General features: G+C 52.8%; 8 protein-coding genes and 1 non-coding gene across 9 annotated transcripts; 6 read left to right on the top strand and 3 right to left on the bottom strand.

Moving 5' to 3' along the window:
- Positions 1-564: 564 nt before the first annotated feature.
- Positions 565-5,430, bottom strand: IWZ02DRAFT_204676 (uncharacterized protein). The gene has a single exon (XM_066762620.1). It carries the CDS (start codon positions 5,367-5,369, stop codon positions 696-698), a length of 4,674 nt encoding a protein of 1,557 aa, XP_066624491.1. The 5' UTR covers positions 5,370-5,430; the 3' UTR covers positions 565-695.
- A 61-nt stretch (positions 5,431-5,491) lies between these two features.
- IWZ02DRAFT_446438 (uncharacterized protein) lies at positions 5,492-7,050 on the top strand. Its single transcript, XM_066767230.1, has 2 exons — positions 5,492-6,313; positions 6,366-7,050. Exons 1-2 carry the CDS (start codon positions 5,827-5,829, stop codon positions 6,668-6,670), a joined length of 792 nt encoding a protein of 263 aa, XP_066624490.1. The 5' UTR covers positions 5,492-5,826; the 3' UTR covers positions 6,671-7,050.
- A 72-nt stretch (positions 7,051-7,122) lies between these two features.
- IWZ02DRAFT_204649 (actin family) lies at positions 7,123-8,763 on the top strand. Its single transcript, XM_066762619.1, has 4 exons — positions 7,123-7,663; positions 7,727-8,185; positions 8,251-8,565; positions 8,618-8,763. Exons 1-4 carry the CDS (start codon positions 7,355-7,357, stop codon positions 8,681-8,683), a joined length of 1,149 nt encoding a protein of 382 aa, XP_066624489.1. The 5' UTR covers positions 7,123-7,354; the 3' UTR covers positions 8,684-8,763.
- Positions 8,764-9,581: 818 nt separating this feature from the next.
- Positions 9,582-10,507, top strand: IWZ02DRAFT_446433 (uncharacterized protein). Its single transcript, XM_066767229.1, has one exon. The coding sequence runs from the start codon at positions 9,769-9,771 to the stop codon at positions 10,276-10,278; it is 510 nt and encodes a 169-aa protein (XP_066624488.1). The 5' UTR covers positions 9,582-9,768; the 3' UTR covers positions 10,279-10,507.
- Positions 10,508-11,977: 1,470 nt separating this feature from the next.
- Positions 11,978-13,671, top strand: IWZ02DRAFT_204635 (chaperonin 10-like protein). Its single transcript, XM_066762618.1, has 3 exons — positions 11,978-12,512; positions 12,559-13,140; positions 13,202-13,671. Exons 1-3 carry the CDS (start codon positions 12,392-12,394, stop codon positions 13,492-13,494), a joined length of 996 nt encoding a protein of 331 aa, XP_066624487.1. The 5' UTR covers positions 11,978-12,391; the 3' UTR covers positions 13,495-13,671.
- A 1,252-nt stretch (positions 13,672-14,923) lies between these two features.
- On the bottom strand, positions 14,924-15,023 carry IWZ02DRAFT_t34. The gene has a single exon. It is a non-coding gene; the product is annotated as a tRNA-Glu (tRNA).
- Positions 15,024-17,688: 2,665 nt separating this feature from the next.
- On the bottom strand, positions 17,689-19,174 carry IWZ02DRAFT_446428 (uncharacterized protein). The gene is made up of 3 exons (XM_066767228.1): positions 19,128-19,174; positions 18,564-18,993; positions 17,689-18,512 (listed from the first exon to the last, which is right to left on the bottom strand). The coding sequence occupies exons 2-3, from the start codon at positions 18,894-18,896 to the stop codon at positions 17,847-17,849; spliced, it is 999 nt and encodes a 332-aa protein (XP_066624486.1). The 5' UTR covers positions 18,897-18,993; positions 19,128-19,174; the 3' UTR covers positions 17,689-17,846.
- Positions 19,175-19,219: 45 nt separating this feature from the next.
- IWZ02DRAFT_204611 (uncharacterized protein) lies at positions 19,220-21,778 on the top strand. Its single transcript, XM_066762617.1, has 5 exons — positions 19,220-19,686; positions 19,739-19,824; positions 19,877-20,648; positions 20,695-21,168; positions 21,217-21,778. The coding sequence occupies exons 1-5, from the start codon at positions 19,374-19,376 to the stop codon at positions 21,447-21,449; spliced, it is 1,878 nt and encodes a 625-aa protein (XP_066624485.1). The 5' UTR covers positions 19,220-19,373; the 3' UTR covers positions 21,450-21,778.
- Positions 21,779-22,342: 564 nt separating this feature from the next.
- IWZ02DRAFT_446425 (uncharacterized protein) lies at positions 22,343-24,210 on the top strand. Its single transcript, XM_066767227.1, has one exon. It carries the CDS (start codon positions 22,447-22,449, stop codon positions 24,106-24,108), a length of 1,662 nt encoding a protein of 553 aa, XP_066624484.1. The 5' UTR covers positions 22,343-22,446; the 3' UTR covers positions 24,109-24,210.
- Positions 24,211-24,213: the final 3 nt, after the last annotated feature.

Here is a 24,213-nt window from a genome sequence, read left to right as displayed (position 1 = left end):
ACACAAACTAATTTTTGTCTTCACTACGTACTCATGCGCACATACACCATAACCATGCCCGCGTCCATCCATATTCATGTAGTCAGGTAACCCTCTACCACCCACTCCGACTGACAAGCACAGTCCTGCCACCACACGGATCCAGGGTTATCCAGATACCTCGCCTCTGTGTATGCACTCGATCGGAGCCCAAGCAGATATATCCATCCCACATTCCCATGAGGAAAAAGTACTCCGGGCCACGAGCCAAAAATACCGTAAGAAACAAGTATACAACAAGACGTAAAATGCTCCCACTCGGTTCATGTACCGTAGCATGCTGGGGAAATAAGAGGGAAACAAAAGCAGAACAAGAAAACCGTTGACTTTTCAAAGTGCACCATGCCGTAGCGCGAGACGTAAACGGCAATGAAAACGAAAACTTCCTAGCCATGCCAGACTTGCCGATGATGTGAGGAATAAGAGACCCTTTCCAGATCCGAAAAAAATTATGCCCCAAAACGCCGGGCGGTAAAGATTAGACAAAACGCTGTTCGCTGTCGCTCCCGCCCATTCGGTCTGTTGGTCGTTAAACATCAACTCGTTCGGTATGCCTCCCTTCTTGGTAGTCATCAAACACCATCCCAAAGCACCTCTTCATGAGTCAATGCCACCGATAATTCTGACCCATCTGTAGAGAAGCCAGACATATCCAACTAGGGTTTGTCTTCGGTCTTGACCTTCTTCACCTCGCTTTCACCACCGTTGTTCTCTCCGGCCCCATCTCCACTTCCGCTTGTTGTGTCCGGTGCGCTCCTCTTGATACCCGCAGTCGTTGGTGGTGACGGTGAAGGCGACTTGCCCGACCAAGTGGTTCTGATTGCGGCCGGAGCCGGACGCGGACTTGGGGCAGCCGAAGTAACTGGGGTGTTGGTTTTGGGACTTCCGCCGAGTGGTGTGAGAGCTTCGACTGGAGGCGGCACGGGGGTGCTAGTGCCATTGCTGCGCGGCGGACCTGGCGGTTGCGTGGTAGTGTGTCTAGCGTCAACTGCTTGAGGGGCGTGTGCCGACGGCACTGGAGGTCTTGGGGCAGATTGAGATGGCTGCATGGGTGCTACAGGCGCGGGTCCGGGCTGCGGAGGACTTGCCGACTTGGCCAATGAGGGTGTTGAACTGTGCGGCATTGATGGGGCTGGAGCGGTCGTGGGTGCAGTGGAAACCGAGGCGCTTGACACACTGTGCTGAGGACCCGCAGTCGCGTGCTGTGTCGCAGGCGGCTGTTGGTTTTGATACGGTTGATGTGCGAGCGGGCTCTGGCTTTGTCCCTGGCTTGGCGGCGCGTGAGCCAGATTGGTGTTTGCTGCCGCTGCCTGAGCGGGATTCGAAGCAGACGCAGGTGCAGGAGAGGGAGTGGGAACACTGGTCTGAGGTTGGCTTTGGCCAGGCGCAGGAGACTGAGAAGTTGCCGGAGGCGCAGAGCTCTGGAGCGGAGCATTTAAGTGCGACTGTGCTTGGTTTTGAAGATGTCCCGAAGAGGGCTGTCCCGGTAGAGTCTGTGGAGAAGCCTTGCTAATCTTGCTCTCGGCTTGGTCCAGAACATATCCGTACTTGAACTTTTTCATCATTTCTTTAACTGCATTCTCAATGTCTTTTTCGTCTTTGAGATCGTCCTTCTCCTTTTGATCCATTTGCTCCACTGGCTTCTGGTTCTGGTAGCGCTCCGGGTGCAGCGCCCTCTCAAGACCGCGGTCCGTCAATTTGACAATCTCATCCTTTGTGAGCGTGCGGCTGAGCTTGTTATGGGCATGGCGGAAGTAATGATCACGGAAGGAGTTGAGGAGGGTCGCATAAGGAGCGTTGTCCGCGTACAAGTCCGACTTGCGGGGCGGCAGAGGTTCCATACCATGTGGGCTGGGGGTTCCGATTGGCGGTCTTGCCTGTCCTGGTTGTTGTGGAGTACTTTGAGAGTAGTGCGGCTGCCCAGCTGGTGGAGGCTGACCATATGGTGGACGAGCTGGATACGCCGTGGCAGCGGTGCCGGTCTGATAGGAGGGTGGACCTGAATTTGCGACGTAAGGTGATGGAGACGGTCCGGCGGTTGAGTGCGCGCCGCTAGCAGTTGGATGAGCTGTTCCACCAGAAGTAGGAGGATAAGGCCCTTGCGAACTTGCAGGGGGTTGTCCGTAGGCCGAGCCGTAAGGACCCTGATAGGATGGTCTTGGTCCTGGAGGTCCATAGGGAGACTGGTGTGCAGGTCTTGGCTGCGCTGCTTGTCCCAAAGGCTGAGAGCCATACGGCGATTGATAGGTTCGTTGCTGTCCTCCGGCTTGAGGCTGTCCTGGTGCACCTAGAGGCCTCGGTGGATATGGGACCGACGCGTGTCCGTATGGAGGCATGCCGCCTTGTGGATATCCGTACGGAGATGGATGAGCGCCTGAGTAATAAGGCCTTGGTTGAGTCTGAGGCGGAGGCGTCACTCGCTTGCGTCGCTCTTTTTCAATGGAAACACCGGGGTTGATTGCCCACATCCAGCCTTTGCCTTCTTTTTCGGCCTTGCGGAAAGCCTCATGTTGACCCAAGTTGTGGCGAACGCTGCTCTGCCAGCCAGTTGTGCTCGTCTTGAACTTGTAGTACGGATACTTGCGCTCAATCGCAGCATAAATCTGCTGGAGGTTGAGCTTCCCTTCCTTCGAGTTCGAGATGGCTTCGTGAATGAGAACAACATAATTGGCCGCCGGACGCTGCAACTGCTCTTCCGTATAGTCGGATTCTTTCATTTCTGGTGAAGGCGAACGAAGAGGCCTCGAAATTTTGACCGACTTCTTCTCCGCATTCTGGTCGCCGCCTTCGGTGGTTGCGCCCTCACCCTCAGGTCCCTCACTCTTGATCTTCTTCTCGGCCGACTTGCCGTCTCCGTCCTTGCTCTCCTTGCGAGGTCTAGAGAGATCCACCTTGGACAAGTCACCAGGGTCAAGACCAAGCTTTCTCGCCTTTTCAGCTTCCTTTTTGCGTCTGAGAATCTCGGCTTTTTCACGTTTGGACATGATGCCGTCCTTGGGAGGTCGACCAGGACCCTTTTTCCGTTCAATGACAGTGCCAGGCTCGAGACCGAGCCGCTCAGCTTCTTCTGCAGTCAAAACGCGCCTACCACTGCTGTCCTTGCTGGGCTGAGAATCGGGCTTCTTTTCAGCGGGCTTGCTCTCCTCCTCGTTCTCGCCTTCAGGCTTTGCATCCGGTGGAGGAACCTCTGTGCTTGGTTTCGGGATGTCTTCCGGCCTTACGATTGTCACTTGAGACTTGGGCTCCTCTTCCTTCTTCTCTTTCGAATGCTTTTCAACCGTCTTGGCTGGAGTCTTGGACGAAACCTTAGATGCCGTCTTCGAGGCTGTTTTGGATGCAGTATTGGATGCGACCTTCTCTTTCTCCTTCTTTTCCTTTTTCTTTTCTTCCTTCTCTTTTTCTCTTTCCTGCTTTTCCAGCTCCCGCTCCTGGGCGACTTCGACGGGTTTCTCCTTGACCTGCTGCTTCGGCACCGATTTGCCAGAGAGCTTGGCCTCCCGCTTGGCCTTGAGCTTTTCTTTCTTCTTTTTCTTCTTGAGGCCAGCTTCAGATTTGGCTTTTGGTCGAGACTCAGGCTTTCTGTCTTTTGACGGGGCTTTGAGCTTCAGTTTCAATTTGACCTTGGGTTGGCGTGGCTGCTGCTCCTGGTAGTCATCTTCGAGATCATCGTCCTCCCCAGAAAAGTCGTCCTCAGACGCCCATCCATAGGCTGGGCTGTAGTCGTAATGGTTCGGGTAGTTATAGTCATCCTCGCTCTCGTCCTCAGGCACAATACTCTGGCCGCGGCCATCCTCAAAGTTGAGACTGATGCCACCACTGATGCTATCCGTCTCAGACCGCACGTCATCATCTGCAGGGTCATTGGGTAGCCGAAATGTGATGCGAACGGCACCAATCTGGATGATATCGCCATCGTCCAAGGAGACCGGATCGTCAGATGGGACAAAGTGATCGTTGTTGAGGAAAGCACCATTGCGGCCAAGGACCTTCATCTCGAAGCAACCCTTGTCAAAACTGTAGTAGATTTTGAGGTGTTTCCTGGAAATGCCCTTGTGGCCGATGGGTCCGTCGTCTGACATGGGAGGGTGTATGGGAACGAGGGGGACTTCGTGCGGGTCAGGTAGGAGGGAGTCTCGATTGCCCGTGTTGTTGGACACCATTGCGAGGTCGTTGTAGTTGATGGGTTCGAAAGGGTCGTTTGCGGTGACAATGGAGCCAATACGAGAGGGCCTTCTCGAGGAGGAACTGTTCGACTTGTTTTCCTTTTTCTTCTTGCGTTTCCGGGGTGCAACATCGACATGATAGTCGTCACCACCCATGATACCTCCACACTCACTCAAGTTGCTTCGGCAGACACTGGGAGCACTAGGAGCGGTGGGCCTCATGGGTGTCTGAGGGCGCTCTCCGTTGTTTCCCATGTCTTCATTTTCCTGATGGTTTCGTCTTCTCATCTCTTGCTTGAATGCACGAGCATCTCTTCCCAGCTCAACTGCGTATGTTGTTACGTAAAAGTCTCCGTCAGGGAATTCAAGTTTGGCAAAGGCGCACTGCCGGTCTTCTTCCAGTTGCTGAAGAGCAGACGCCGGTGAACCCACTTGACCGTAGCCAAGGACATCTGGATGCACCCCTAGGGCACTAGACGGCTGGGCGTCCATGCTGCCCCAGGGAAAGTCGCCAGAAGCGTGCATTCCGTTGAGCAGCGCTCGTGTGGTATCTACCACACTACCCAGTGTTGCTGTCGGTGTCGGGGCCGTGACATCCCCTGTGTTGGCAATATCGAGAGAGACTTGGTCTTGAGCAGCAGCCGAGAGCTCGTCGTTGGGTTGGAGTTTGTCGGTATCTGGTGGTGGATTGTTGGGGACAAGATCATCGGCGGGCTCGTTCGATGCGTCTGGCTTCTGCACGTCCGAAGCGGGTGTTTGGTTTTCCTGCGATTCTTGACTTTGTGTGTGCATGTCCGCAGGCACATCTGGCGCTTGCTCTTGCTCTTGCTCTTGGCCAGCAGGCTCCTGCGCTTGCGCGAGCGCGATTTCTTGGGCCGGCAGCTCATCCGGGTTCACGGCGGCGTCCTCGATCGGGTTTGGTGAGAGCGCGTCCTGCTCTTGCCGGTGCAGTTGGGGAGAGGGAGCAGGTCCCTCTACTCCTTCCATAGGATCCATGGTCTGATCAGGCTGGCGCTCGGGCGTGTTTGTCGCATTCTCCGTCATGTCGGCGGCTTCAGCATGAGCATCTTGGGTCGCGGTAGCCGTGGGTCGCGCATACGATTCAGGCGAGTCTGTGGGCGCGGCAGGCAGTGCGATATGCTGCCCGCGACTCGGATCCACGGACATGCACTCTGCGAGAGCGGGTGAGGCGGTCAGGGCAAAGGTGATGCGGTTTGGGATGTGCCCTCTCGGAGGCGCGTGAAGAGCGGGCAGGGCAGCACAGGCAGTTGTTGGTTAGACAAAAAATTGCCGAAGATAGTCCGCCCTGGTTTTTTGGCCGCAACCTAACCTCTCCACTCCCGGCCAGCTAAAGCGCGCCAGTGTTTGGCTGGAACCAAACAAACAACAGAAGATTGCTGCCGCCTAGGCACGCATTGCATTCTCGCAACGTCCTGTCCCTTCCTGCGCGCGCTTCTCATCGTCCGCAGGCTTGCTAGCGGTAGCGCCCGTGGACCCGTAGCTGCGCACTGACGACTCCAAACTCCTCACCCCACCGGCCTTGATTGAGCTTGGCTAAACAGTCGATCGGCCCTCCACCCTGGCAGAAAGTTGCCTTGATTCCCAACCCTCAGGCACATTGTAGATGCCACCAAAAGGAAAGAAGAAAGATCCTGCGCCGGCGGCATCAAAAGTCGCGCCGACGTCATCGACCGAGCAGAAACCTCCGAATTGGCCGCCATTCAGGCCGTTGATCCCCTCGTCTGATTTGAGTCTTCAAGAGGTATTGCCAGGGCAAATCGTGACAATTCCAAATTTCTGGCCCTCGTCTCTTTGCAAGACATACGTCTCATTTCTTTCGTCTCTCCCGCTGGCCACGACACCAGGCAAGCCCAAGAAGGGGGATGCGGTTCGTGTAAATGATCGGTTCCAGCTCCAAGACCCCGTATTTGCAAAGCGGCTCTGGGAAGACACGTGCCTCAAGGACCTTGTCTTGGGTACTGTTAAGACGGAAGATGGAATGAACCTGTCGCCCGAGGAGCGCAGAGATCTCTGGGGAGGAGACGTCGTTGGGCTGAATCCCAACATACGAATATACCGATATAGCCAGGGTCAATTTTTTGGCCAGCATTGTGAGTCTCGATTGAAGTCGCCCTGAGCCAGAAACCGTCTTACGGAAAGCAGACGACGACTTCAACAATGTGATGATTCCCGGAACTCCAGCCATTCAAGCGCGAACGACTTGGACTTTGCTTCTCTACTTGACATCCCCAGCAACGGGATGCATTGGTGGAGAGACAGTCTTTTACCCGGATCCTCCCAAGAAGAGCTCAAAGAAGGACCCGCCGCCAGAGCCTTTGGCCGTTGGTTTGGAAGTCGGACTTGCCCTGCTGCATCGACACGGCGCCGATTGCATGTTGCATGAAGGTCGGGAGGTCCTGGCAGGCGAGAAATGGGTCATACGCAGTGACCTTTGCGTACGGAGGTAGTGCTGTAATTGCTCAATGCTGGCTGCGGTTCTGATACCGGAATCATCTCCGGCGATGTTGGGTCCGCTCCATTGGGTTGCTGCGTGCAGTTTCCACGACTGCTGTGCACATGCTTTGTGCTAGGCACGATTCTTGCAAGCTTTGCTGCATCAGCACGAGAAGGCTGATTTAAGGCTTTGGAAAAGTGGAAACAGCTTTTTCTGTAATTGGAAAGTTGAGGGATGAGACGGTTGAGACGACCTTGATAGCACCCGTAATAAAGCGTTGACGTGAAGCACCGACACGTCCAAAAAGATGGCTGTTTTTCAAAAGTTGGAATGTGACGACGCGACAGGCCTTCCCGGCGCAGGACAGTGGCACAAGGCGAATAGGCTTGTCATATGGAATTTCTTATATCGCAAGTGTTGGTGGGCACGGTAGCGACCATTTTGGAGAGCTGGGCTTGGCGCCATTCGCCAGTCGACGTGGAGCATCCTTGCGCGGTACGACAAGCGCGTCAACCTCAGCTCAAACGCGACAACACCACAGACATCGACGCCCACGCACAGCGCCAATTCCACCCCAGCCTTCCCCGGCTGAAGCTGCACACGGACCACCTCGAAGCTCGTCGCGTCAAGCTGCTGCCTTTGCTGCTCACCGCCATCCCGCACGCCGCGACAACACCACACAACGCACACACCTGCCATGGCCAGCTCAAGGCTGCTCAACGCCCCCATTGTGATTGACAATGGCAGCGGAACGATTCGAGCGGGGTTCGCCGGTCAAGACGTTCCCAAATGCTACTTCAACTCGTGGGTCGGCCGGCCAAAACACGTCAGAGCGCTAGCGGGAGCTCTGGAGGGCGATTTCTTTATCGGCAAAAAGGCAGACGGTCTCAAGGGCCTGCTCAAGATCAACTACCCGCTAGAACATGGTGTCGTCACGGACTGGGATGACATGGAGAGGATATGGCAGTACCTGTACACGGAAGAGCTAAAGACTGTGAGCGAGGATGTAAGTGTCATCTTATGGCGGCGCTGGAGACTTTTTCCCCGCTAACGCATCCCACTCTTTTAGCATCCGGTGCTCTTGACAGAGGCTCCCCTCAATCCACGCACCAACCGTGACACGGCGGCCCAAATCCTCTTCGAAACATTCAATGTCCCCGCTCTGTACACATCGATACAAGCCGTCTTGTCATTGTACGCCTCCGGCCGAACAACGGGAGTGGTGCTGGACGCTGGCGACGGTGTATCGCATGCAGTGCCCGTGTTTCAAGGATTCCAGATTGCCAATGCGATTCAGAGAATAGATATTGCCGGCCGAGACGTGACAGACTACCTTCAGACCCTGTTGAGAAAGAGCGGCTACGTGTTCCACACGAGCGCGGAAAAGGAGATTGTCAAGGATATAAAGCAGCAGCACTCGTATGTCTGCCTCGACCCAATCAAGGAAGAAAAGGAGTGGACGGGTAGCACGGCGAGAGCAAACGAGAAGAGCATTGAATACAGACTGCCAGACGGGCAAAGACTCAAGGTAGGTGCCCGGACCTCCCAAAGAAAAAAATCACGCAGCAATGGTTTGACAAATGTTGGTCGCAGGTCGGTGCGGAGAGGTTCCGCGCCCCCGAGATTTTGTTCAACCCGGAGCTCATCGGCTCAGAATGGCAAGGGGTGCACCAGATGGTGGTGACGGCTATTAATAGGACGGACTTGGACCTTCGGAAGGACCTGTACTCGAGCATTGTGCTGTCAGGAGGGTGCACGCTCACCAAGGGGTTCGGCGACAGGTTGCTGCACGAGATTCAGAGGCTGGCGGTTCGCGACATGAAGATCAGAATATCGGCGCCTCCTGAGAGAATATACACCACGTGGACGGGTGGAAGCATCTTGGCTGGACTGAGCACGTTCAAGAAGGTGAGCAAAGCGCCTGGTCGAATTGTTGAGGGCGAGCTAACGCGGGGCGCAGATGTGGGTGGAAAAGGACGAGTGGCAGGAGAATCCGGACATTATCCACACCAAGTTTGCGTCGTGAGAGGGTCATGGTGGGATTACGTGGGTGTGTCAGGGCTCTTGGGAGGGGGGAAAGAGGGCCGGTCATGTCGGTTACGCACATGGTTCGCCCGAGCATCCCTTGGCTCCGGGGGCTAGTTTTCCCCCGCATTTTGCGCATGACGAGGTGTTTCTCTTAGCAAATGGCGAATCCCTCTGGACGGCGTTGTGGCGGGAGTTGCAACACAATACCCTGGCGTTAGTTTTTTGGTTTGGGCCATGTCGTGAGCACTGGGCGGGGGCTTTACGCAATTGCGAGGTTATATGATGCAGTAGGTGCAGGTAGGCGGACAGGCAGGCACCGCGATGCGGCCAGGGACAGGAACCGGTATGCCTGTCGGGAGGCTGGCTGGGGTAAGGAGACGAGGAAAATCTGGGGAAAGGCGCTAGGAAGAGGCCGAGGAGGGGGATTATGAGTGGCAGGGCGACCAAGGAGAGGAGGAGCAGCGGGTGACGGATGAGGCTCGACGGGGAGCTTGAAAGAGGATAAGAGTTTGATCTGGAGGCTTCTGTGACGGGCAGAGGGATCTCGCAGTGCGGGCGACTCGTGGTTGACCCGTCACGGAAGATGTAGAGGGCACGCGTTTGCGGCGGGTGATGAGGATGATTCACGTTATTTTGGCATTACCCCATAGTTTCGAGGGCTTAGGTAACAGAAACGGGCTGGGCCAGCACGGGACCAGCAATCCTTGGTTGACGTGTTAACACCAGGCGCCGAGCCTGACTGCCTACCAGCCCTACCCCAAGCTGCAAAGCGCAATCCCCAAGCTGCAAAGCGTCATCGTGACCTGACGGCGAAATCGATGCAAATTTTCGGGGGGCTTCTAGGGGCCCCGGGCTATAAAACTCTGCTGCCGCTGCCGCCATGAGCTCCACGATAATCCTCACAACACTCGCAAAACCATCGCAAGAACTGTTTCCAACTTGTATATTCCTCTTTGGGACCTGCATGCACCCTTATCTCTCCGCATTGGTCCTCGAGAAAATCCTCTTACCTGATTCGGACGAAACCGCGACGCTTGCGGGAACAATCGGAACACACCGCCGCTATCGCAACCACTCAACACCATGACCAACTCAATGTACCGCGCCTTCTCCATCACCGAGCCACACCCCTCGGTTCCCTCCAACACAACCTACATCCACACGGGCCGTGGCGGTGTTGGCAACGCAGCCCGCGTCTCGTCCAAGGAGGTCACTGCCGGCCCCACTGCCACCGGCCCAGCATCGCGCGTCAACCTCAAGCTACCAAAGCCCCCTTCGAACGGCCACTTCCTGACGGGCCGTGGCGGCGCCGGCAACGTGCACCGCGAGCGAACCATCTTTAGCTTCGACGAGGAGCTGCGCCAAGAGCAGCGTCTCCAGGCCAACGCCGCCCCCGTTTACTCGACCGGCCGTGGCGGCAGCGGCAACATCATTGACAACACGAAGCCCTCGTCGCACCGCAAGACATCAGCCAGCTCCACCATGAGCAGCGACAGTTCTGACAGCTCATCGTCGCAGCGTGGCCGTCGCAGCTACGAGACGGCCCGCAACTGGCTCACCCAGCTTAACCGCACTCTGTCTGCGCGGAACTAGACCGGTGATGCCGTCTACATCTCTTCTCTCGGCTTCATCGATTCGATTCTTCTCGGCGCGACGTTGACCCGTCGCTTCGACCAACTGCGGCGGCGGGCTGGTTCTGACTCCCGCTTCTTCAAGCATGGGCGTTGGTCCAAAATTTTGCTTGATCCTTATGTTGTTTATTGCATCACCCTTCTCCCGACCTAGGAGGGCTGCAGCCTTTTTTTTTTTTTTTTTTTTTTTTGATTGAAAATGCTTTTCAACATACGGACACCTTGGCCATTGAGCCAGGGTAGGCGTCAACTCGGCATGGATGGGAGGAAAGGAACAAACAAAAGTTGACTGATTTCACAACCGGCGGGGAGCTGTGTGGCTCCTCGTGGAGAGGGCTCTCTACAGGACGATTTTCTTTGATTTACAACCAGCGGCGGATATACCCAGAATACCCCGGTGAGGGCGCCAGTGAACCCTGGCATCTTTTCCTGTCTCTTTTGTCCTATTACTATGTAGCGACAACCAATCAACAGAACCAAGACGTAGTGGTTCTTCTTCAAGCAGTTCAAGCATTGCAGTTGCTTGCACATGGTGACATGTAACCAGTAAGGAGCCATGCCGGCAGCCGTTGAGAGTTTTTCCGGCTCCGTGGCTTTGGGCCCCGCGGGGCCAGGGGCGAAACCGCGGGCGCGGCGGTCGAGAAGTCGGAGGGAGCAGACGTCGTCAGCTGAGCAACCAGAAAAAAGCCACCGATCAAAATCTGCAGCATCAAGGCCAACAGAAGCGCCTAGGCCAACAAGCCACTGACGCGAAGCGACGCGAAGCCGAAGCGGACTCCGGGCCTCGGAATAGAAGTGGAACATGCTCCCTTCTCGAGTCAAGACGTTTTCAAGCGAGCAACGGGAAGAAAGAAAATCGCCGCAGCGCGGGAGGCGCCGAGGCTGAAGAGTGAAAATTTAGCACAACTGACGTCGATCGAACCGAGGCCACCAGGACAACAGCCACTGCATGCTTTGCCATTCCCTATCAACGACGACTGGACGACCCAAGACCAGCTCTCCTTCAAGTCGTCATCCACCGTGTCCGATTCACAGCCACGGCCAGTGTCATCTCGTCCGCCGCCTTCGTCACAGTTGCACATCAATTTTCCAGCCATGGAAGCGCGGCAACTATGGGAGGCACGAGCTTCGACCGACCATCGAGAAAGATCGTGGCGGTGCCGATTACTGAACGACCAACTTTCTCCTTGGGCGCCGCGGGGTTTTGATTGTAAATATTTTCTTCGACGAAGTGCTTCTTTGCCATGGCCGTGATTGGCCAAGGTCCTCGGCCAGAGCACAGCGCCACGACAGGTCTGGTCGTTTTGCTGGCAGCGGGCAGCGGGCCGCGCTAAGATCAAGATCACCATGCGACTCGAACTAGTCCAGCACAGCAGAAGCTACAACCGGTGAAGACAGAGTTGCTGGCAGTCAGCAATTATTCTGCCGCAACAAGAGAGTCGACTTCTACACGGTGACGCCCCAAATCCGAGCTCCCCGAGCTCCCACCAAAACAGCGCCGCCACGCCGACGTTTCGGCAGTCTCAAGGCCGCTCCTGATCGAGGCTGCGGCATCAACGAGCACGAAACTCGAGCCTCTGGAGTCGAGGCTCCACAGACCCGGTGTCTTTTTTCCTCAACACCGGCCGCTGAAACCGCGAAACGACCCGCCTACCGGCAAGCAGGACCGAATTTAGTCGCACTTCAAAATTTTGTCAGAGCTCTTTTCCCGCTTTTAGTTGTCTACCCCGAAATCTGGGCTGAGGAAAATTCTTTCCCGCTGTTGGCTGCGACCTCTTGCGCAGCTCCGGCCATGCAGCTTTGGTTTGCCGTCTGGTTGCCGTTTGGCTGCGGTTCCTTGATCCGCCTCCTATCCGTATCTCTCGGATCTAGTGCCTTGACCGTGCAGGGTCTTTTTCCAACGTCATGGGTAGGCTGTCTAATATTTTGTCAGCAGTGAACAGCTTGGACGCCGCCGTTATCTTTTTGCAATATTATATCTTTCTTTCCACTTCTCGTCTCGTTCTCCTCCAGCACGCCAGTTTCCTTTGAGATACCCAGAGTTTTCTGTCTTTCGTCGCCTCTCTTGCTACATCATGCCTTCCTTTACCGTCTACAAGGGCTCCCAGAGCGGTGCCATCGTCAAGGCCACGACTGAGCGCCCCGCTCTCTCTGGCGACGAGGTTCTCGTCAAGGTCACTGCCTCGGGTCTCTGCGGTAAGTTGACTCTGCTCCCTTCTCAGGATAAAACTAACGGTCGTAGGAACTGACCTCCACTATAAGACGACCGACATGGCCCTCGGCCACGAGGGTGTCGGTGTAGTCGCTGAGCTCGGCCCTCAGACCAAGCTCCTCAAGGTCGGCGACCGCGTCGGCTGGGGTTACCAGCACGACAACTGCGCGCACTGCGACCAGTGCCAGACCGGCCGCGAGGTCTACTGCGACGAGCGCGCCATGTTTGGCTACGCCGACCTCGACCAGGGCTCCTTTGCCGACGCTGGCGTCTGGCGCGAAGCCTTCCTGTTCAAGATCCCCGACGGCCTGACGGACGCTGAGGCTGCTCCCCTCCAGTGCGGCGGTGCAACCGTCTGGACGTGCTTCGACGACTACAAGATCCCTTCCACCGCCCGCGTTGGTATCCTCGGTATCGGTGGTCTTGGCCACCTTGCCATCCAGTTTGCTGCCAAGCGCGGCAACGACGTGGTCGTCTTCTCCGGCACCGACTCCAAGAAGGAGGAGGCTTTCCGCCTGGGCGCCAGCGAGTTCTACGCCACCAAGGGCCTCAAGGAGATCAAAATTGGCAAGAAGCTCGACTACCTGCTCGTTTGCACCAGCGCTCACATCGGTAAGTCTACCTGTCTACCATATGGACTATTGGAGAATGAGACTGACATCCAATTAAACAGACTGGGCTCAGTACTTCCCCATCATGGCTCCCAACAGCACCCTCTTCCCCCTCTCCGTCGAGTCCGGCGACCTCGTCCTCCCCTACATGCCGCTCCTGACCTCGGGCATCACGGTCCAGGGCACCATCGTCGCCAGCCGCGCCACTCACCGCCGTATGTTGGAGTTCTCCGCCAGGCACGGCGTCAAGCCCATGCTCAACACCTTCCCCATGACTGTCGAGGGCATCGAGCTGGCCTGCAAGACGCTCGACGAGGGCAAGATGCGTTACAGGGGTGTTCTGATCCCCCAGTAAACAATTGTTGTGGACGCGCGAGTGTTGTGATACCATGATTTGGGATGGGGAGAGCAGCAACTGTTTTTATCCTTCTTGACGCCCATTTTTTCTTTACACATCACGACCAAACATTAGACGGATTTAAAAAAAGAGAGCGCCTGCTCTAGGCATGGACTGCAGATAGAGGACAGCATGTCAACCACAACAAACCCCACGATAGACTTTTTTCAAAACCAAAGACGGCAGAAAAGGCAAGGCCATCACGCAAGCGAGGCATTTCAGTTAGAACGCAAAAAATTCACGGGATTCCAAGGACAACAACTGCTTGCCTAGTGATGAAGCCAAGGAACCAAGTCAGTCTCCAAAGGCCTCACTTACAACTCATTACGTACCAAAAGCCTCCGCAAACCTACGAACCTCCGAGAAGCGTGCGAAGGCTCCCAGACTCAGAAGCTAGGCGACAAAAGTCATGGCACACACAACACTGCGCGGTAGAGCGCAAACTGGGAGCATTCGTACACGCGAATGGGTAATTCATATGTCTACAGCGGATAGCAACAAGGAGCATTCAAGGCCCAGTTCGCGGGAACCCATACTTGTGTGTGCCAGTTCTTTTGGCACCGGAACCTTGCTGCTCCCTGCAGATGCACCATCTGCGGCAGTTTCACATCTCTTCTTTCTCCGTCGTCGGTGACCCCTCAAAGACGTCAACCAAACCATCTCAAAAAGCAAAACAAATAAATAATTCGAACGATTGACACCACAAACTCTCCGTGCCGTGCATCGATTCCATTGCACTCATTTTTTTAGTAACAGCAACCAAGCGTTGCACCCTTACGATGCTATGCTCGTCCATTCAACGCTTTGCATCGCATTGCATCCCTGCTCCTAAATATTGTTTGCGTAGGATGCATCCACGAGCGAGGAAGCTAGCTACCTTAGTTACTAAGGTGCATATCCCCACCTCACCTCCTCCTTAACAGTGCGCAGCAGCTGCCGCCACCCTCCCTCCCTCCCTTGCTTGCATAGCATTGCATTGCATTGCATTGCATCATGCAGCCACGCTGCCACGCGCCCACGCACGCGACGTTGGTCTCGTCTGATTGGCTGCTGCCACTCCAGAAAAAAGAAAATGAAAGAAAAAAAAAGAAATCTCCCTCAGTGCAGCGTCCGCGGTATACAATCAGGGTTTTTTTGGGGTCGAATTTCGGTCTAGCGCGCCATCGTAACATTTTGCCTTCGAAATGAAGAGAAACATCTACTCTCGCATCATTGTCAAGTGCTCAGTGTCGAAGGGAGGCGGCCTCTCCCGCACTAGCGCCCGCCGCGTGTAGTCCGTGCACCACCACCGCGCGTCACGTGATCTGTGCGCGAACGGGCAAAATTTATCTGAGCTGAACACTACACCCCGGCTTCTAAACTGATGCAAGAGAGATGCAAAAGAATATTCCGTCACGGGGAATTGAACCCCGGCCTTGTCGGCGCTTCGATTGTTCTTTGGAACAATTCGTGAGAGCGACAAATCCTAGCCACTAGACCATAACGGAGGTTGTTGTGTTTTTCTGAACCAGACAATAAACTTTATATTATATTATTGAGAAAAATGATTGATTAATTGATTGATTGATTGATTGATTGATTATTTTACGTGTTGCTAGAGCCATAGGCTATCTAAGACGGAGCTATCTATAGGGGATGCCGCATACATTTATAAGGTAAGTAGGAATACCTATCTAAAGAGTCTTATATAATAAAGTATAATTCTTAGTATAGTATTAGTATAGGGTTATTATAGATAGATAGTTTATCTAGGCTCTTTTTAGATAAGGGGGGGCTAAGAACTAGCCTTCCTACTATTATCTAAGTAGATAGGTAGTATAAAGTAAGAGTAATAAAAGGAAGGGGGGTAGGAAGAAGGTATATATAGAAAAGTAAATATAGTATAGGGTAGTAGGTAAGGTAGATTATATATATACTCTACTATAGTATTCTAGTACTATTCCTAATAGTATAACTTTAAGGTTACCTAATATTTATACTAGGGGGATAGCTTTATTAGATAATAGGGATAGTTTAGGTTCTAGGAGTAATAAGTACCATTATAGTTACTATACTTTAATACTATATAGGTATATATTATGCCTCTCTTTATATAGTATTTATAGTTATACTTCTCTATAGTATAGGGGCTAGTATATAGTAAGTATTTAGTCCTATTATAATACCTAGAGGAGCTATAGCTAAATGCTTAATACTTTATATACTATATATCTAGAGTAATCTTAAGGAGCTTTATAACCCTAATACTTACTCCTATAAGATAGAGTAGCTTTAAGATAGCTATCTCTACCTCTTTTACTATATAGAAGGCTATAATAACTAACCCTACTTTTTAGGTAGCCCTCCTTTTAGCTAAAGTAAGCTAGTATAGAGTTCTAATAATAGAAAGGCTAGGATTAAAGGTATAGACCTCTTCTATAATAAATTATCTAATATTAAGTAAGTATAGGTCTTCTATAGGGATACTATAGGTAATAACCTTATACTAGGTTTAGTTCTCCTAGACTATAGTATCTAGGAATAGGTAAGTAAAGAGGTCCTTATAGGAGGTAAGGAATTTAGAGTTATACTAGGGTAAGCTAGTAAGTAGGATGTTACCTTTCTCTATATATATTACTATTAATATAACTAGGCTAGATATACCTATATTCTTAAAGGTATTATTAATATTATTTTATATAGAGAGAGGGTTAAAGTCTAGGAAGGGACTTTACTACTAGATAATAACCTATATATCCTATAGGGCCTTTAGGGGAGTAGTAGCTAGCTTTATAGTTATCTTTAGGTAAGGAGTTATATATAGTTTTCTAGTAGTAGTTACTTTCTAGGCTTAGGTTATATATAATAGGTTAGCTAGGGTTATAGGAAGGATAACTAGCTTTTATAGCTAGTAGACCTTTACTCCTAGTATATAAGTAGTATTTTTAAGGGAGTAAACTTAAGTAGTAAGAACTAATAATATATTACCTATATAACCTATCTTAGTATAATCCTATAGGATATTACTAAGGTTATAGAGTCTTTACTTCTTACTTATATTATATATAAGGTTTATTATGTATAGGATATAAGAGAGTACTATATTAATTACCTCCTAGGTAGTATTAAAGTTTAGATAAAATCTAAACCTAGTCCTTTTTTCTTAGTAGATAGGGTTAGGTTTAGAGGTATCTACTAGGATAGTTCTCTTTAGTATAGTATACTATTTCTTAGTTAGGCCTAGTATAATAATTAGTAGGGATAATAGGGGGATAGGGTATATAGGGAAGTCCTAGTCTATTTCCTTAGGTTTATTAGCTAGTTAAGTAGGTAGTAGACTAGGTAGTATAGGGGTATCTTAGTCTATTTTCTTAGGTTTATAGTTATAGCCGTCTAGTAGAACTAGGTTAGGTAGGGCCTCCCCCTAGGGGGTAGGTATAGGTATACTTATAGTATAATACTTTAGAGGGTAGGTTTTTACTTTCTAACTTTAGTTATATATATATAAGCCTATACTATAGAGTTATAGTAGGTATAGTAATTTTTAATTTTTTAAAAATTTTATATATAGTAATAACTTATTAACGTATAGGCTTTTTTTAAGAAGTAGTAGCTAAACTAAAGAAGAGTATATAATTAAAAATGATTAATTCATTAATTAATTATTTTACATCTTACTAGAGCCGATTAGCTATCTAAGACGGAGTTATCTATAGCGGATGCCGCGTACGTCTATGTTTATATAGGGATGCCCGGCTGAAGAGTCTCGTACAATAAGGAAAGTTTCTTGGTGCTACGTCGGTGCAGGGGTAGTCCAGATGGATAGTTTATCCGGATCTCTCTTTTAGCGAGGGGGGGTCAATTTCTGACCTACCCGTCGTCGTCTAAGTGGACTAATGGCATGTAGCAATAGAGAGGAAAGGAAGGGGGATGGGAAGAAGGCGTACGCGCTTAGAGGGCCGGCTTCAACATTAATGGGAAGAAAAAAGAGAAATAAAAGGGAAAAATGAAGACAAACCAAAAAATGTGGACGAGAGCACTACAATTCTGGACGCTTCGACACAAAGGGAGCCGCAACAGACCTAGACTTTTGCGAGTTTGAGAACCAAGAGGAAGTCGTCGACCTACACCAATGGCGAGCCAAGGCTGTCCAGACTGATGGAGCCTTCTGAAGACTGTCATCTTACCACTCAATAGTAATGCGAATAAGCCGAAGCAGATGGTTGCGCTTGCAGTCACTGCAAACACACTCCCAGAATTTTGCAATGATCGCTTTATGCTTGATTCTCTTTGCCTGTTGACTCCTTCTCCAAACAAGGACAGCCGCTCACTCAGGTTTCTCTCTCCACCACAACCCCTACACCAAAACCCCTGACCCCATTACTGACCCAACACCTCTCGCCAACCTTTACTGTCGCCGCCTCGACTGGCTCCTCCATGCACAGACCACCTCGCAGCGCCCATCGCCGCGTCGTTCCCCTCTGTCCGCCCATGCCTTCAACCATGGCCGAAGTGGACGAGCGAAGAGTGTGTCCCCAGCGCCCGCTAAAGGGGCTGCGGAGTTCACCTTCATCGCCAGCCGTTAACTGTCGCTCAAAATTGGAACCGCGCTCGTCGTCGGGGAGGATGCCTGGTCCCCCGACAGGTGGCGTGACCCAGCGTCCGCCCCGGAACAGGTAGACGCTCGTGAAGGTGCCCTCAATCACCTCGCCGACGCTGTTCCAGAGTAGCACCTCGTGCGCTGTGCCAGGTAGCAAAGCTTTGGGAATCGATCGGATGCGCGCGGCGTCGTAGTGTGGACGGTGCGTGGTTTTGAGAAGGGTGTGAGGAGAGGTGGGGGTGGAGTCGGTGTCAAGGGTCAATGTGAATGTTGGGTCAGGCTTGCTGGAGTCTGGAGGAAGATCTAGGGTTGGAGGGAAGAGGGATTGCAGAGAGACTTGAGGGACGGGGATCATGTCGGTTTGCATGGCGCCGGTAGGCGAGAAGAGAACGCGGATCTGGCGCTGTCAGTGATATCTGGAAGGACAACTCTGGTCGATGGCTCCTACTTTCAACGGGCTCTTCTCCAGCGGCTTCTCCCGTGATGCCAATTCGACATCTCCATGTGGCTTGCGTGCAAGAAGCCATAGCTGCACCTCGCGCAGCAACGCCGTCTCGAGCATCTCGCCGCGTTCGTCACCCGCCAATTGATCGGCCACGGAGCTCCACTCAAAGAACAATGCCGCCTCAAGCATACGATCGCGGTGGTATCGCAGCATGTAGAATGGGCTGTTGGATTGGAAGCTCCATAATAGGTTGTTGTTTTGATGACAGGTTGCCAGCTGGGGGTCGTAGCGGAGAGACGTGAAAACTGAAAAGGACGGTTCCGTATTTTGAGACATTGCAGGAAACTTGAGAAGACTGAAATGAGAAAAAGAATCGAAACCGTCAAAGACCTATTCGCCTAACGTGAAAAAGCTCGTCGTCAAAAGCGGAGACCTGTAGTCAAAATAGTGTCACGTGAATGAGGTGGTTGAAGTAAATTCAATTCTGGAAACGAGCTGGTAGAACATCGAAAAAAAGACAAACCCGGGGCAGTAGTAGCAGCCAGATGAAAGGTTTGGTTGACGTACCTTGATGCTCGGCGTGTCGGCGTTGAGTCGTGTGTCGTGGTTTGGCGTGCGCCTTAGCGGCGGGCCGCCTTCTGTGACGCTGACGAGTGACGATCTTTTCGAATCCACAAGCCGGAAAAGTGAGCCGCCTTCGCATCACTCTTCCTCTCCATCGACCTCCCCCCACTCCATCCCCCATCCCCCTGCGGAGCTGCCAGCTACTCTGCATTAAACCTCGCCTCGAATCCCGCCCGCAGAGTCTCCGCCATGTCGAGCAATTCTGAGCTCCCCATTCCGCGCCCGGCACAACCCATTGCCCTCGACACCAACGTCACCGCCCAGGGCACCGCATCGCTTTGGGACAGGATATCAACATGGGCCTCGGAGCACAAGGCTGTTGTCTACACAATTGCTGGCGTTACGGTCCTCGTAACCGGTGCTGGCGCCGTCTACTACTTGACTTCAGACTCCAACAGCTCGAAACCTGAGACACCACAGTCCAAGAAGAACAAGAAGCAGAAGGAGAGGAAACGCGCCAAGAAAGCTGCTGAGGAGGAGAAGGCTCGTGAGGAAGCTTCAGGTATGCGCCCATTGACGCTGTTGACGTAGCTTAGACTGACATGCCGTCATAGCTACCAAGAAGGCCTCCGTGTCTGAGGATAGCGAGGAAGAGCTGCCCGAAGTTGACGAAGCCACTGCAGCCGCGCTGAGCGCCGACGTGAGTGAAATCACCAATGTTAACCTGCGAATGCCATTCTAACTTGCGACAGGAGCGCAAGGATTTCGCCGCGAAGCTCAAGGCCGCCGGCAACAAGGCGTATGGATCCAAGGACTACAACAGGGCGATTGATCTGTACACAAAGGCCATTCTGTGCAAGCAGGATCCTGTCTTCTACTCTAACCGCGCCGCTTGCTGGAACGCCACTTCGAACTGGGAAAAGGTCATTGAGGACACCACGGCTGCCATCAACCTGGACAACCAATACGTCAAGGCGCTGAACAGGCGCGCGCACGCATACGAGCAGACTGAACGCTACAGCGAGGCCCTTTTGGACTACACCGCAAGCTGCATCATCGACCAGTTCCGCAATGAGACCAGCGCGCAAAGCGTCGAGCGCCTGTTGAAGAAGGTTGCCGAGGCCAAGGGTCGCGCCATCCTCGCTTCAAAGGAAAAGAAGCTTCCTAGCCCGACGTTCGTCTCCAACTACCTCCAAAGCTTCAGGCCGAAGCCGCTTCCGGCAGGCCTTGAGGAGACCGCGGATCTGGAAGAGGAGTCGGGCAAGGGCCAACTGAGGAAGGGTCTGCTTGCTTTGAACAAGAAGACGGGAGAAGGCTACGCCGAGGCAGCGGCCGCCTTCGACCGCGCCCTCGAACTCGGCGACTTGGGTGAGCATGAGGCTTTTGCTTATAACATGCGCGGAACCTTCAAGTACCTCAAGGGTGACAACCAGGACGCGTTGGCCGACCTCACCAAGAGTGTGGAGCTCCAGCCATCCCTGACCCAAAGCTTTATCAAGAGGGCAAGCATGCACCTTGAGCTTGGTAAGTATCGTATGGGCTGGAATCAGAACGTTTGCTGATCAAACAGGCGAGCGTGAGGCCGCTGCCAATGACTTTGAGCAGGCCATGGCTCAAAACCCCGATGACCCCGACATTTACTACCACCGCGCGCAGCTCCACTTCATCCTGTCCGAATTCGCCGAGGCCGCCAAGGACTACCAAAAGTCGATCGACCTCGACAAGGACTTCATCTTCTCGCACATTCAGCTCGGTGTCACACAATACAAGATGGGCAGCGTAGCTTCATCAATGGCCACTTTCCGCCGTTGCATGAAGAACTTTGACAAGGTTCCGGATGTGTACAACTACTACGGCGAGCTGCTTCTCGACCAGCAAAAGTACCAGGAGGCTGTTGAAAAGTTCGACACGGCGATTGAGATGGAGAAGGCGACCAAGCCCCTGGGCATGAATGTCCTTCCCTTGATCAATAAGGCGCTTGCCCAATTTCAGTGGAAGCAAGACTTCAACGAGGCCGAGGAGCTGTGCAAGAAGGCGCTCATTAGTAAGTTCAAGCCCTTTGACTTCCATACTCTAGCTAACCCGCTCCCAGTCGACCCCGAGTGTGATATTGCCGTTGCTACCATGGCCCAGCTGCTTCTGCAACAGGGCAAGGTGCCCGAGGCTCTCAAGTATTTTGAACGCGCGGCCGAACTATCGCGTACCGAGGGTGAGATTGTCAACGCCCTTTCGTACGCCGAGGCGACGCGGACGCAGCTCGAGGTGCAGGAAAAGTACCCACAGCTCGCCAGCCGCTTGGGCGGCATGGGTGGCATGATGCGTTAAGCTGCTAGCGCTTAATCTGCCCCTCATACTTCTAGTTTTGTACTTTGATTGGCCCTTAATTTTCTCTCATCGTGGTCATTGTTGTAGTTGCCGTCCTCATTGTCATCGTCACCCAAAATCAAGCGCTGCTCTGGTCTGCAATCGATTGAGATTTTGTCAGTCTTGTGCCGTCTGCCTGTTTCGCATACACATTGCCGCCTTTGCTTGCTTCCTTTCTCTCCCCTCTTTTCATTTTCATTGCCTTTTCTCTTTTCTCTATGACCGTCTTTTGTCTCCGAGTGGCAGAAGGATGGCGGCTAGCCTGCTTTCTTGGGTTTAAGGAGTGTCTTATTTAAGTGAAGGAAGCCGGCACGCAGTTGGGGTGCGTGATGAGACTCAGCAATTGGTAGTGCTGGGAGTGTTGTGGATACGAGGTAGACAGACGGACGGAAATAGTCGAAGTGGAGCGGAAAAGAAGCAGTTGGACACCACCATCTATCTTTACGTGGGTCTAGCCGTTCTTGCGCTCAACTCCTTGTGGTCTTGGGTGTATAAGCTGAGCAGAAGTAGCAGCATAAGGTAGGCGTGGGGTGGGCTCATAGCTCAAAAGTGCAAGAAATTAGGTAGCGATGCTGAGTGGAGAGTATGGAAATGAAACCCAAAGCCTCCTAGTCATTTCTATGATTCAGTTGTGCGTGCGAATGGATAGAGGGCACAGGGGAATGAGCGCTCATTGAATTGCTTCCAAACTTCCATCTCAATAAAGCACAAGCAGTGACAGGGCAACGCAAAACATGTCGAGTGGTCCGTGTGAAATTTCCAGGAACCCGGTCCCAGCACGGACCCTAGCACGGATTTTGCGGGGCTAAGATTTCTGGCACATTAGAACATCCCAAGGAACTTTCCACCCTCCACATCACCGCCGTGACAACCGTTCAACATACTGTCTTCAAGACTTCCAGGCCCCTTGGGGCGTATCGCTTCATCGCAAACCCTCACTCGTCTCGTACGAATCAGAATGGCCTCCAGCGCTACCACCGTCGCCGATGGCAGCAAGCCTCTATGCCCCCAAAAGCCAAAGCTTCACGGTCGCGAATTCTACAAGAGCATCGGAAGCCCCAAGCTCGTCCTCGCGCCCATGGTCGACGCGTCAGAATTTGCATGGCGCCTTCTGAGCCGATCTTTCATGCCTCAGGACCAGCAGAGCAACCTCCTCGCCTACACACCCATGTTCCACTCCCGCCTCTTCGACGAACTTCCCCGTTATCGAGAAAAGGCTTTCCAGCCCCTTCGCACTACATTGGCTGCGCCCGATCCTGAGCAGTTGGCAAAATACACTCTGGCGGACGCTCATTTGGATGGAAATCCCAAGTTCGATCGGCCGCTCTTTGTGCAGTTTTGCTCCAACGAGCCCGACGATTTTTTCAAGGCTGCACAATACGTGGCTCCATTTTGCGACGCGGTAGACTTGAACCTGGGATGCCCTCAGGGTATCGCAAGGAAGGGACACTACGGCGCATTCTTACAAGAGGATTGGGGTCTCATACGGTCTTTGATCAAAAAGTTGCACGAGGAGCTGAACATTCCAGTCACTGCCAAATTTCGCATACAAGAGACTCCTGAAAAAACGTTGGAGTATGCCAAAATGATTGTCGATGCTGGCGCTAGCATAATTACTGTGCATGGCCGTCAACGTCATCAGAAGGGCCACGAGACCGGACTGGCAGATTGGAGCGTCATAAAATACTTGCGGGACAATCTTCCACCCGACACAGTAATTTTCGCAAACGGCAACATCCTTCAGCACGACGATATTGCAGCGTGCTTGGAAGCAACAGGGGCCGATGGAGTCATGAGCGCCGAAGGCAACCTACACGACCCTAGCATTTTCGCTCCGCTGCCCGCACCAGGCCAGGAAGGCCGCGAATACTGGAGAGGTCGGAGTGGCAAAGGTGGATATCGAATGGATGCCGTGTTCAGGAGGTACATGGACATAATACACAGACACGTGCTGGGCCAGGAACCACCAGCACGGCAGCCACTGTTCCTCCCATCCGATCCACCAGCAGAGAGCGAGAAGGACGAGGGAAGTGAGAATGGCGAAGACGAGCAGCCAGCGCGCAAGAAGCAACGGCAAAGCAAACGCGAGAAACGGGAACAGTCGGGGGACCCCAACTTCACACCCATGCAGGCTCACCTCTTCCGCATGCTGCGGCCTCTGATTTCAAAATACACCAATGTCCGGGACGCATTGGCAAAGTGCAGGTCGGGAGACATTGCTGCATTTGAAAACGTTCTGCAAATGGTTGAACAGGCAGTAAAGGAGGGCTTGATTGAGTACGAAAAGAACGCAGAGGCCTTTGAGACGGGGCCCGAGTCGAATGGATCGGCGGCTGCTGAAGGAAGCGAGCCAGATCCTCACGAAAGTAGCGTCGCAGCAGTGAACCGGTGCAAGCGACCATGGTTCATTTGCCAACCTTACGTGCGGCCTGTGCCAAAGGAGGCCATGGCCAAGGGGAGCATCCAGTTGAGTAAGAAGACGTTGAAAAAAATGGAACGGGAGTCAGAAGAGGCGCGCAAGGCAGGCGTAGCGCCGAACGGCAAGGTGGAGGAAGCAGTTGTGAATGGCAAGGAAAACGAGAAGGTCGAGATACCCAAGGATGGATTGGTCTGTGGTTGACGTTGCTATAGAGATAGATGGTTGTAGTTAGCAAAGAGGTCGTCGGACGGACGAGCACGTCGGACCTCCGCTTATCGACGCGCTCCTGTTGCCCCGAAAAATCCC

The sequence above is a fragment of the Phyllosticta citriasiana genome (assembly GCF_038021145.1).
Source record: "Phyllosticta citriasiana strain CBS 120426 chromosome Unknown IWZ02scaffold_4, whole genome shotgun sequence".
Classification (NCBI taxonomy): Eukaryota; Fungi; Ascomycota; class Dothideomycetes; order Botryosphaeriales; family Phyllostictaceae; genus Phyllosticta; species Phyllosticta citriasiana.
Note: the sequence above shows the minus strand (reverse complement) of the source record. Positions and strands in the feature narration are given on the sequence as shown.

Coding starts and splice junctions, on each gene's coding strand:
- IWZ02DRAFT_204611 (XM_066762617.1), top strand. CDS start 19,374: ATGTCGAGCAATTCTGAGCTCCCCATTCCGCGCCCGGCACAACCCATT. Junction 19,687..19,738: donor GGCTCGTGAGGAAGCTTCAG/GTATGCGCCCAT, acceptor ATGCCGTCATAG/CTACCAAGAAGGCCTCCGTG. Junction 21,169..21,216: donor GTGCAAGAAGGCGCTCATTA/GTAAGTTCAAGC, acceptor ACCCGCTCCCAG/TCGACCCCGAGTGTGATATT.
- IWZ02DRAFT_446425 (XM_066767227.1), top strand. CDS start 22,447: ATGGCCTCCAGCGCTACCACCGTCGCCGATGGCAGCAAGCCTCTATGC.
- IWZ02DRAFT_446433 (XM_066767229.1), top strand. CDS start 9,769: ATGACCAACTCAATGTACCGCGCCTTCTCCATCACCGAGCCACACCCC.
- IWZ02DRAFT_204649 (XM_066762619.1), top strand. CDS start 7,355: ATGGCCAGCTCAAGGCTGCTCAACGCCCCCATTGTGATTGACAATGGC. Junction 7,664..7,726: donor TAAAGACTGTGAGCGAGGAT/GTAAGTGTCATC, acceptor CCACTCTTTTAG/CATCCGGTGCTCTTGACAGA. Junction 8,186..8,250: donor CAGACGGGCAAAGACTCAAG/GTAGGTGCCCGG, acceptor TGTTGGTCGCAG/GTCGGTGCGGAGAGGTTCCG.
- IWZ02DRAFT_204635 (XM_066762618.1), top strand. CDS start 12,392: ATGCCTTCCTTTACCGTCTACAAGGGCTCCCAGAGCGGTGCCATCGTC. Junction 12,513..12,558: donor CACTGCCTCGGGTCTCTGCG/GTAAGTTGACTC, acceptor TAACGGTCGTAG/GAACTGACCTCCACTATAAG. Junction 13,141..13,201: donor TTGCACCAGCGCTCACATCG/GTAAGTCTACCT, acceptor CCAATTAAACAG/ACTGGGCTCAGTACTTCCCC.
- IWZ02DRAFT_446428 (XM_066767228.1), bottom strand. CDS start 18,896: ATGTCTCAAAATACGGAACCGTCCTTTTCAGTTTTCACGTCTCTCCGC. Junction 18,513..18,563: donor TGGAGAAGAGCCCGTTGAAA/GTAGGAGCCATC, acceptor TGACAGCGCCAG/ATCCGCGTTCTCTTCTCGCC.
- IWZ02DRAFT_446438 (XM_066767230.1), top strand. CDS start 5,827: ATGCCACCAAAAGGAAAGAAGAAAGATCCTGCGCCGGCGGCATCAAAA. Junction 6,314..6,365: donor TCAATTTTTTGGCCAGCATT/GTGAGTCTCGAT, acceptor TACGGAAAGCAG/ACGACGACTTCAACAATGTG.
- IWZ02DRAFT_204676 (XM_066762620.1), bottom strand. CDS start 5,369: ATGTCCGTGGATCCGAGTCGCGGGCAGCATATCGCACTGCCTGCCGCG.